General features: G+C 44.4%; 1 protein-coding gene across 1 annotated transcript; it reads right to left on the reverse strand.

Annotated features, from left to right (window-relative positions):
* Window positions 1–2,248: 2,248 nt before the first annotated feature.
* Window positions 2,249–3,557, reverse strand: LOC123039567 (uncharacterized). The gene is made up of 5 exons (XM_044462679.1): window positions 3,468–3,557; window positions 3,194–3,358; window positions 2,947–3,120; window positions 2,640–2,840; window positions 2,249–2,543 (listed from the first exon to the last, which is right to left on the reverse strand). Exons 1-5 carry the CDS (start codon window positions 3,555–3,557, stop codon window positions 2,376–2,378), a joined length of 798 nt encoding a protein of 265 aa, XP_044318614.1. The 3' UTR covers window positions 2,249–2,375.
* Between the last annotated feature and the right edge of the window lie 7,754 nt (window positions 3,558–11,311).

Here is an 11,311-nt window from a genome sequence, read left to right on the forward strand (position 1 = left end):
TTTTTTTAACACACAAATATTTTTACATAACTTTATTACATACTTTTAACAAATATCTTAAAAAGTATCATTAATGTTTTTATTACTAACATTTTACTAAATATTTTTTATAGAATACATGTTTATATTTAAGTTTTCGATTAACTAATCATTGTATGTATGTATAATGTTTTTAACACATAAATATTTCAAAAACAAATTACTTATGTTTTACAAATATACATAAAAATAACGCGTGCAAACTGCAGTATCTCCAGCAAAGGTCCCCATGCGTTTTTCGCTCAGTACGTATGAATATTTGTTTTCTGAAACTCTTAGTACGTATGAATTTGTTACACATAGTAGACATGTGAAAATGTTTGGCTGAGTCACTAAATTGGCTAGTGTTTTAAGCGTTGGTCGCGGGTTCAGCACCTGGGCGCACCTATTTTTCATGGTAATTTTCACATTGCTGGTTTGCTTTTCTGCAGATAAAAAATTGCAAGGTTTTTACTTTTTTTGCAAAAATGCATCCCAGCTTTTTCCATGAATAAAAAAAATATAAAGGTGCTTTGTGCAAAAAATGAATCATCCGAGCACCTTCACTCACTGCCAGCTGGTGCCATACACACGGATACGCCTATGTACGCATTTGTGACCGCATGTGCACACTTGAGTCAATTTAAATGACTACAATTCCGTATTTTCAAAGTTTTAGCACCAAACCAAATATCAAGTGCAAGTTCTACGACTACCGGTGATATTACGTACCTCTAATCTTTTCCATGACTGAAATCCAAGCACATTGTGCAATATTGCAGGTGAAATCTACATAACATGAGACGAGAAGTGCATCTCTGAACGCAGCGGCAGCTGCACGCAGGGCATCGACGGCGCGCATGCCGTCGCAATTCGGATCAGCTAAGCGTGCTAGTTAGAGTATAGCGGAACGTTGGAAAGCAAACTGAAACGTATATGCATATTCAAAGGACCAAACCTGACACCACAATCTAACACAAACAGAAGCAGGGCACGCGCGCAGACGAGAGGACGAGGACGAGGGGACGCAACAGCATGTACCCGCACAACCCAATTACGCTCCATTGGCAGGAGTGTTTTCAGTTAATGCATGTTGTACAGGAACGCAGCAGCCTTAGCTAGGAAAGCAAACATTTTGATGTTTTTTACTAGTCGCGGTAATCACATGGTTCATTCATGAACACCAAAAATATCACTAGTTTTATTTCAAACGAAACGCTTAATACATTATCAACTTATTATATAATAAAAAACTCACAAGCGATCTCCAACCCTATACGTACAACATAACCAAACTAGCATGACGTACTTTTTTATAGCATTTTTGCTAGGCCACGAACGCCCACGCTGCACATTTCGTCCATGCCCAGAGCGAGCTCACGGGCAACACGTATACGTCGTACACACCAAAGGACGCGTCCCCTGCATGCGTGCATGGTGCGGCCCCCCTCATGGTTTGTCTCTGGGACAGACCGGAACCCCGGCGTCCGTTTCTACAAATGCCCGAACCAGGGATTTAGTCTGATTTTGTACGCCCATACATCAGATGAACTAGTTTTTGTTGCTACTTTTGTGTATTTTGCTCATCCACTGGGGCAGGACGGAGGGCTGTGTGTATTTTGCTGGAGCCGGGCCATTGGGACGTGAAGACTGCACGTCGCAGCGGAAGCACCGGCTGCTGTTCTTGCGGTTCCGCAAGACATGCGCCCGAGCTGTGCCCCCCACATGACATGCGCCCGAGCTGTACTCCTGGTCAAATCGCCGGGCCCGCGCACCAAAAAGACAATGCCCATACTGCATGGTCTGTCCACTTTTGGGCGTCAGACCTGTACCCGGGCCGAGCCCACCAAGGGCGACTTGAGCGCTGTATTTGCTTGTATCGAGCCAGTATGTCCGCTTTACTGAATTTGACGTTTTCTTTTGCACGGATCCCCTCACGCAGCATGGCCGTCGATGCGCTGCGTGCATCTACCGCTGCGTGCAGGACGGCCGCTCTCGAGACGAGACAGGATATATTTGCATTTTACACTGGATACATACACATCACCTACGAGGGGTAACGCTGCGCATGCACCCGGCTACTCCTTCACAAAACACATACTTAGCGTAACCGATCTGACATTCCATATGACCAGATAAAAACAATAAGTTCAAATTAAGATGGCAAAATACTTGGTAGAAAATTAAGCAGGGTTGCTCAAATTTAATTAGCACTACAGTTTTTCGTACGGACCATCTCAGACTGAGACTGCAATAAAGTCAACCAAGATCAGCTTATGTTCAATAATACCCGGTGAACCAACATGCCAAAAACTCCCTTCAGACTAAGAACAAGCAGTTTCAGCTAGCTGTGAGCCTTATGGTTTCTTCAGGCCCTCAACCAATGATTTCAGTAGTTCTTTCGAGATCCTATCATCATGAGCTTTCGACATGTCTTTGTAGGCTCGAAAACAAGGATACTTATTCACCAGAGCTTCATATTTAGATGCATCGTTCACCAATCTTAGTGCCTCATCTTTTGAAACCTGGAAGAAACATGATTTAGACCAAGTGACAAGTTTGCAAGAAATGGGATAGCACGCAGCTGATAAGACATTCACAAAATAGTATCTACAATTTACCAGAGAAGAATTGCCAACTTTTTTAGGCTTCCATATAATCTTCAGAGCTGTTGCAATGTCCAGTAAGCTCCAACCCTCACAGCTGATGCCAGACACATCCTTAATGACAGCACCTGCTTCGCGCAAGACTAGAGAATATTTCTTCTCAACATAATCACACGCAGACAATGTGGAAGCCGTCGCAACAATTTGTTCATTGACCTGGAGACAAAGAAGATTGCTTCATCACTAACGAAGAGATGCTAAGCACAATTTTTTTACTGAAGTTGCATCCAAAACTTTGGTCCATGGCAACTAATTAACTCACCATCTCTGGTTTGACATTGCAGCCATAACACTTCAAGAATTCTTGCAATCCCTTACTCGGGAGGCGGTCCTCTTTAGCCAGCTGTGATTTTTCTATAGGTATCAAACCTGGCATGCAATTCTGTATGCCCCACATTACCTCCATCACCCGTTCATTATACAGGCATTCTATTTCCTGGAATAAGTCACAGCGAAAATCATGATCAAAGTTGCTCAAAGGTATAGGTAAAGCAGGAACTTATACTCACCAATCTCTCTTCAGTGATTTTCTTATATTCAGGCTTTCCGACTGCCATTTTCTTCCCAGGGAGCCACACCCTGATCATCTCAGCAAGTCTTTCACTGACACCAGTGTTCTGATTAATGGCACTGGACTTGTCCTCAAAAGTTTGGAACTCCGTCAGTAAAACAACCTGATGAAGAAATAAAACAAGGGTAGGGGGTAAAACAAAACAATTGATCAAGTATCATGTCATGTCTCTCGACAAGGAGAGGGGGCTGATTCAATAATTATATCTCAACCGTAACGATGTACCCATGTTCCAAGTCCTCATTCATCAAAATACCAGTGCAATTCAGATTACGTTCATAAACAAAGGTGCTGCTCTTCATAGAAGCACATCAAACGAATTCTTTAGAAATACTGTTACACCCATGGTGGACATTTAGCAGTGGTAGTTTTTGGGCATGCATGCATTCGGGTCCAGGCTACATGCTTTACAACCAGATTTATGAGGGAAAGTTGTGTTAACCTCTTAATTATTTAATTAAGAAGTAATGAAGAATATGTTTGTGTTGCTCCTTCAACACAAAACAAAATAAATTAACAGAAAAGGATGATGCAGGAAACCGAAGGAAAGGAGGCACTAACCCCTTTTGCCGTGTTACTGTCAGCGACATTAAGCCATATGTCCTGCAGGAGACGAGGATAAAACAGAAAAGTAGGTAAATGACATGGACAACAAGAGGAAGCAAGCAAGCACATCAGTAACCAAGGAAGGAAGAACATATATATAGTACCTCCAGAGATCTAGGTGGGTTAATGAGTGACCCACAAAAACGGAAGACCGCAAAGCCAGAGGGTGTCTCGAACAGAAGCAGCATTTATTCACGGTCAGCTGCAAACAAGTTAGCAGACTAAAGCAAGCATGATTACCAAGAAAAGAAAACACAGAATTCAGATATGAAGCGTGATGCCAGCGGCCCTTGCGATAGCAAACTAGGGGCTATTAAGAATACCAGCTTGACCACCCCTGGCACGGCCCACTGGATTGGCTGCCCATCATACCCACAATATGGCCTGTTTAATGGGTCATCTTTCACCCTGTGCTTCTGTGGGAGCGGGGCGACCCCGTCAAGGTCGCTCCTCTCCTCGCGTCCAATGCTTCTGCACGTCTGCTGGGTGTGCTGACCTCCACTCAGATGCCACCGCCTGGGCTTCCCACCACCTGATCCTCCACAGATTTCGCCGTTACCCATGGCGAGCCCTCGGAAGCCTATATATTGTCTAGCTTCTAGCCGGCGCACTCAACTGTTCCATGCCATTCAGTGGAACGTTCCAGCGATGGAAGGCAATTGTTCCCACCAGTTGGAAATAAATTTCCCAAGGGCGCAGCGGGAGCAAGAGTTCTAGCGGTAGCCCGGAGGTGTTTGCGGTGGCAACTGGCAAGCAGTTGATGCTGCCTGGAAGTACCAACTCAGCTGTGCAAGCAAAGCTGAGGCGGGAGTGTGAGAAACCAATAATGCTGCTAGATCTACAGGCTGAATCCTAGGCACTAATCTTACGGACAGTATGATGTTGTGTGCAACCACGCAACTGTTCCAGAAAATTTCAGAGCAAACCTAGAAACCCACGAACTGCGTGGATCCACGTCGTGTGCCTAAGGTAAGTGTAGTATTATTGGTGAGATCGCGGTGGGCGGAACCACGAATCACATCCGCGTGGGCGATGTGCCACTTGTTCCGTGCCTCAGCCAAAACACTGCCAACGCACCCACAAACCGCGGATCTATGCATGCCTCCCTCTTTACAACCAAGCTCACGATCGAAACCTAACCTAGGGTGTCCGGATCTGTGGGTTCGAACCAAAACTGGTCTTGTAAACGCCCCTACGGCGGGTATATGCTCCTACAAATCTAGGGTTTCCTTTCGCATTCCTACTAAAAGTTTCCCTGCCAAATAGATGAGATTGGGAGACGAGGATGACGGAGGGCGAGTGGCTAACAAGGGCGTGGGGGTCGCGACGGAGCAGGAGCGCCCCAGCGTCGCCTCTTCGTCGCCAGATGAGAAGATGCTGAGGAGAATCGCCTCTTCATCATCGGAGAAGAGGAAGTGTCTTTTTTTTTAACTGGAGAAGAGGAAGTGTGAGGATCTGAAAGCTTAGGAATAGAGCATGCTTTGATGGAAAACTTGTGAAATCCCTAGCTGAGTTTATCTGCTATGCTTCTTCTTTCCTTCGATATTTGGCAGGCCTTCAAAATGAGGAGGACAGAAGGATGGTGGAGCAAGGAGTTGATTGCTTGCAAGGTCAGGCACTAGGGATGCACACAGCGAATCCGTTGTCTAATGGCGATGGCCCTTCGATGCTGGAAGACGAAGAGAAGATGCAGGAAGACGAAGAGAAGAGGAAGTTGAGGAGAAGCTCGAGGTTTGCGAGCCGCGTGTGATTTTAGGGACTCGAGTCGATTAGGTTTAGGAGAGACGACAGATCGATGCTTCTTTTTTCTTTTCTTTTTTGAGGCAAAGGATCGGTGCTTCGTGAACCATACAAGCCCACACGCACCTCCTGCCCGCCTTTTTTTAGGGTTATTAATGTTGCCGCGTTTATTTAACCAACATAGCTCATACCTTACAAAGTTCTTCTCCTACCCCTGCTCTAGCTAATTTATATGCAGCAACATTCCCTGACTGACTGACCCAAGAAACTTTAAAATCACTCCTAGTATGCAGCATCTTTTTGATCTCCTGAATTCATGGTCATGCTGCCGAATAGTTTTGACTGAGTTGATTGATCATTTGCACCACAGCCTTGCTATCTAGCTCAGCATGGACTCTTTGCGTTCATCTACACGCCTTACTTTTACTAGTAGAAAATTGACCGTGGGTTGCACCGGGGATACACTTGCGCTATTAAAACATTGTTATGGTAGTGAAAACGGGCAAAGAAGAAAACAAGAATAGATTATATGTGATTTTACCTCCTCAGCAGAGCCTAGTTCATGGACATGGAGTTCCTTAGCCCGAACTCACATGAGCTCGGGTGAACAGTAAAATCGAAAAAAAAACCTAGATTTTTTTAGTGACAAACATTGACAAAAGTTTTCAACGCTTGCAAAATTCCATCGTTGAATGACTTTTGTAGAAGTTGTGGCTAAAAAACAAAATCGGCTCCAAAAATGTCAATTCCAAAAGCATTTTGGAGTGATGTTTTTTTTTGCCACGGCTTCCACAAATGTCGTTTCACGATGAAATTTTGCAAGAGTGGAAAACTTTTGTCAATGTTTGCCACTAACAAAATTCAGATTTTTTTTTGAATTTATTTTCAATATTTTTTGATTTAACTATTCACGAGAGCTCATTTGAGCTTGCAGGACAAGAAGAGTACTTTGACTAGTTGATGCCCTTGTTGCTCTGCATCACTAACAAATGATGTCATGTCACAAACACCGATGCCTAAGATGCTTCCAACGATTCACCCAGTTTCGAATGTGAAGCCTGATCGTCCACCGTCTCCATGGTGGCGCACAAGGCGGCATAGTCTGGCAGCCAGGCTAGTGAGTGTGTGGCCTACAGGATGCTAAGCGCGGCTGAGAAGGTCCTCGGGGTATCGACCAACCGGCCAATGTCACCCCAGGCCTCCTACTCCTCATCTATCCAAGAATTTGTCCTATGGGAACATGTGAGACAACTTCCATACTGATGACCCACAAGTATATTTGATTTATCGTAGTCCTTTCGATAAGTAAGAGTGTCGAACCCAACGCGGAGCAGGAGAAATTGACAAGCGGTTTTCAACAAGGTATTCTCTGCAAGCACCGAAATTATCGGTAACAGATAGTTTTATGATATGATAGTTTATAACAGGTAGCAAATGTAACAACGGTGCAGCAAAGTGGTCCAATCCTTTTTGTAGCAAAGGATAAGCCTCGCCGAACTCTTATACAAAGCAAAGCGCTCCCGAGGACATATGAGAATTACTGTCAAGTTAGTTTTCATCATGCTCATATGATTCGCGTTCGTTATTTTGATAATTTGATATGTGGGTGCACTGGTACAGCGAGGTGCTATACAAACGGTTTTTAACCCCTTTCCGCGACGGCATTTTGAATCATTGCAAAGTGAGTGTGGGCGATAGAGGGTCCTTCCCACATGACCTAGAAAACGTCGGGGATAGGCCTCCGGTCACACACGCTGGACAAAATGAGGTCGTTTGCGACGGGCGCGCGATCAAATACAGATATATGTACAGTTGTGTTAAAAATATATAATTATACATGCCCAATCATTTCCGGTCGTAAGTACATCCCACACAGTCAGTCCTGGCTACATGTTTCCCTCATATGTACATTCCACACAATCAATCCAAGGAATGCGTTTCCGTTAGTATGTACATCCCACACAGTTAATCCAAGTTAATCCAAGAAGTACATTTCCGTTCGTATATACATCCCACACAGTCATTCCAAGGAAAACGTTTTCGACATCACACACAATTTTTCTCATTAAATTGTTTGTGATAGCGTTGCCATTACAGACGATATTAACAATTTTATCATTTGTATTATTGAATGCATCACACACGGTGCGTCGAAGAAACTGTGTGGCATAGGTTGTCCATCACACACACTTCTTATGTGGTAAAAGTTTGCGTTGTTGGAGATATGCCCCAGAGGCAATCATGTATGATGATATTTCCTATGTGTTTATGAATAAAGATAGTCCTTGGATATTATCAATGATGTGTATCAGCAAGTACGTGATTTATTTGTGGGACTATGCATTGTATGATGACTGACCTAAAAGGTCCCTAGTCGAAAGGGCTGTGTGGATGCACAACCGACTAGACTAGCATATGACACGGTCGATGGCTTAGTCTCACTAGTCATGGAGCATTGGATGCTAACCGGATAATATAGACTCGGAAGGATCTGGTCGGATTCGATGTAGTAGAATCCGAGTCGAGATAAGGCCCGAGTCGGACAGACCCAACTATGAGACACAACGATATGTTATCTGTGAGTCTCTAGTGCAACATACGTTCTATGTCCTAAGACCTGAGCTGACGAATGTACTCGGGATGCTGACAGACTTGCGTTGGGCCAACCAAACGCTATTCCGTGACTGGGTAGTTATAAAGGTATGTTTCGGGTTTGTCCTGTCCCATGCTGCGAGACATGGTCGAGCAAGATGGGATTTGCCCCTCCGATCAAGAGAGATATACTCTAGGCCCCTCATGTGATCCGACCAGGATAAGCATGGCCATGCGACAAGGATTATGAGATAATCCAGTTTGTTGTCGGTATCACTGGAACGAGAAAGAGGTCGGGTTAGCACAAGGATGACAGTCTCGCCTTGAGCCCGACAACATATATCATGAGGCAAAGGGAACAGAAGTGTGACACGTTGTATAGGTTCGCCTAACCAGCTTCATAGTTTATTGGTGATCGGCACGCCTTGCTAGAGGCCACTACCAACTATACAGGTCGGAGGTGATCCGAACTGTGACCAAGCCGACTTGAACCTAAGAGGTCGTGCGCATAAGGGAAGGAACCTACGAGGTCGGTTTGGAGGACACTGGTCGAACGTGATCCGAGCTAGACCTGGAACGCAACTGAGTAGAATTTGGGATTTAGGATCCGTGCAATGCCCAAGTGTTGAGCACGCGACGGATGCCTATAAATAGTGGAGGTGCGGCACACTTATTCGATTGATCGCTTCGGCGCTGCGACTAGGGTTTGCATGTGTTGCGAATAGCCACCTCCACTTGTCGCCGATTGTGTGATCGGACCTAGCAGTCCGCCGCATGGTGTTCCTCCTGCACGCGCGGATACCGTTAGAGACAGTGCACTTGCGCCGCTCTGGTGGACCTGTACGTGGGAACCGACGACCGGCTGTTCGAGGGAGATCGGACAAGGAGGAGACGATCCACGCGAACGCGCTGCCCCAACTCTTCTTCCGCTGCATGGCACTGCGCGTCTAGTGGTAACGATCTGTGGTCCATTCCCGTAGTATGTTCCTGGATGTTTTGTGCGTAGGAAAATTTTAAATTTGCAGTCGACGCACCCTACCGTAGAATTCAACATGCGTAAGGTGACCTAACGCAAACCGTTTTCAAGAGGAAGTCGTGTGTGATTATTCATTGATCCAACATGGTTTATTCCTAGAAATTGTGCCTGTGGTGTTTTCTCAATAACCATTTGCAATAGAAAAACCTAATTAGTAGGCTAATTGTCCTATTATTAATAATCCATTTATTAATCTAATTGACATTTCATAAAGCACACAATATATTTCATTTCGTGTTAAGGAAGCATGATTTCATAACTGAAATACATTAGAGTACAACATCATATAGCTTCAGCACTCAGCTACCCCATTACAAAACTGTACCAGCAACAAGTTTCACATGTAACATCTATAACCTTTCGAAATTAGCATCATAGATGGTACATAGACAGATGAATCTCATATGGCAAACTGCTGAAGTGGAAGGCGAATATTGAGCCTTCACTGATGTTGAAGGTTTGTGCAACTTTAGGCTAGTGTCTGTGGATGATTGATCGTCCATCCTTCGTCCTCTTCAGGAACACATCAATATTGAACCGTGGGTGTTGTATGAATACCTTCCTCGCCTCTTGACCATACAGATGGGTTGAGAGGTAATCATCAGTGAATTGCTTTGAAAAGGTCTGAAAAAAAGGATGTGTGTAAATATTTTATCTAGATTGGAAATGGGGCAAAGGAATAAAAAAGCCAAGGTATAATAGTTAGTACCATCATGTAGTGAACTGATGTCTTCTTCATTATGCAAACAAAGATCTTGTTGTTTTTTGTCGCTAATTTCTTCATCCTAACAATTTTTCTGAGTTTCTTGACTTGACTGATATTCATGGACAACTTATTTCCCCATATGCAAAAAGGGTCGAACAGTGGGTCAAAACTCTAGTAAGAGGACCTACATGTGCAAGACCAAAATGTTAAAAACCTAAATATTAGAATGGTTCTTATAATTGCACAATAATGTGCTATTAGACAAAGGACCATGCATGTGCAAACCTTGATTGTAAATTTCAGTGCTTCCCATTTTTTTCCCTGCAACACATATAGGTAGTTAGTGATCAGGTTAAGTGAGGGCTCGCATGCTATCAGTAAGATATGTTGAAGAAAAATAAGCACATTGCGGATTCATCAGATTAATTTGAGCCACATGCAAAACCCATTTATCCAAACCAAGCATGATTAAGAGCTAGGAAATATAGCAATTGTATATGTTTCTTATGTATTAAGTGCAACCAAATTCGATTTATTCCTCACATGCACAACAATACAAAATTCTACCCACGACAATTGGACATCCCATTGCAGAATTGAACCAAGCAGTTAACTAAACACAACAACAAATGAACCAAACATTAACTAAGGACCACATTGCACAATATAACATACTCCTAATATAAGTTCAAATAGTTAACCAACCCAAGCATGCTTAACAACTTGGAATATAACAATTGTATTTGTTTCTCATGTATTTAGTTGTAACGCCCCGGATTCGATGCGCTAGGTGTCTGCCAGTTATTCGCCGTCGTTGCCATGTCATTTGCTTGCGCGTTGCATATTGTCATGTCATCATGTGCATCTCATTTTGCATACGTGTTCATCTCATGCATCCGAGCATTTTCCCCATTGTCCGTTTTGCAATCCGGCACTCCTATGTCCTCCGGCGCCCCCTTTTGCCTCTTTTCATGTGCGGGTGTTAAATGTTCTCGGAATGGACCGAGGTTTGCCATGCGGCCTTGGTATAACACCGGTAGACCGCCTGTCAAGTTTCGTGCCATTTGGAGGTCGTTTGATACTCCAACGGTTAACCGGGTAACCGTAAAAACCTCTTTCGTCTTGCAGCCCACCCTTCCAAAGTGACCCAAAACCCATCCAAACCTCCTCCATGCTCCCAGTCGTTCGATCACGATCGTGTGGGTGAAAACCGCTTCTCATTTGGACTCTCCTAGCTCCCAGAATCTATAAATATGCCCTCCGCCGAAAATCCCACAGTCCAACCCTAGCCCTCTCCCTCTCCTCGCCGCCGGACGTTTTTCCCTCCTAGCCCGGACATGTCTGCGCTCGCCGGGCGTCCCGCGCCGCCGCCCCGC

The sequence above is a fragment of the Triticum aestivum genome, chromosome 2B (genome assembly GCF_018294505.1).
Source record: "Triticum aestivum cultivar Chinese Spring chromosome 2B, IWGSC CS RefSeq v2.1, whole genome shotgun sequence".
NCBI classification, from domain to species: Eukaryota; Viridiplantae; Streptophyta; class Magnoliopsida; order Poales; family Poaceae; genus Triticum; species Triticum aestivum.

Bases quoted from the DNA above. Each gene is read 5' to 3' on its own strand.
- LOC123039567 (XM_044462679.1), bottom strand. From the start codon at position 3,557: ATGAAGAGCAGCACCTTTGTTTATGAACGTAATCTGAATTGCACTGGT. The intron at 2,841-2,946 runs GTGAGTTAATTA...CTTTGTCTCCAG, and splicing joins GCAATGTCAAACCAGAGATG to GTCAATGAACAAATTGTTGC. The intron at 2,544-2,639 runs GTAAATTGTAGA...TGTTTCTTCCAG, and splicing joins AAGTTGGCAATTCTTCTCTG to GTTTCAAAAGATGAGGCACT.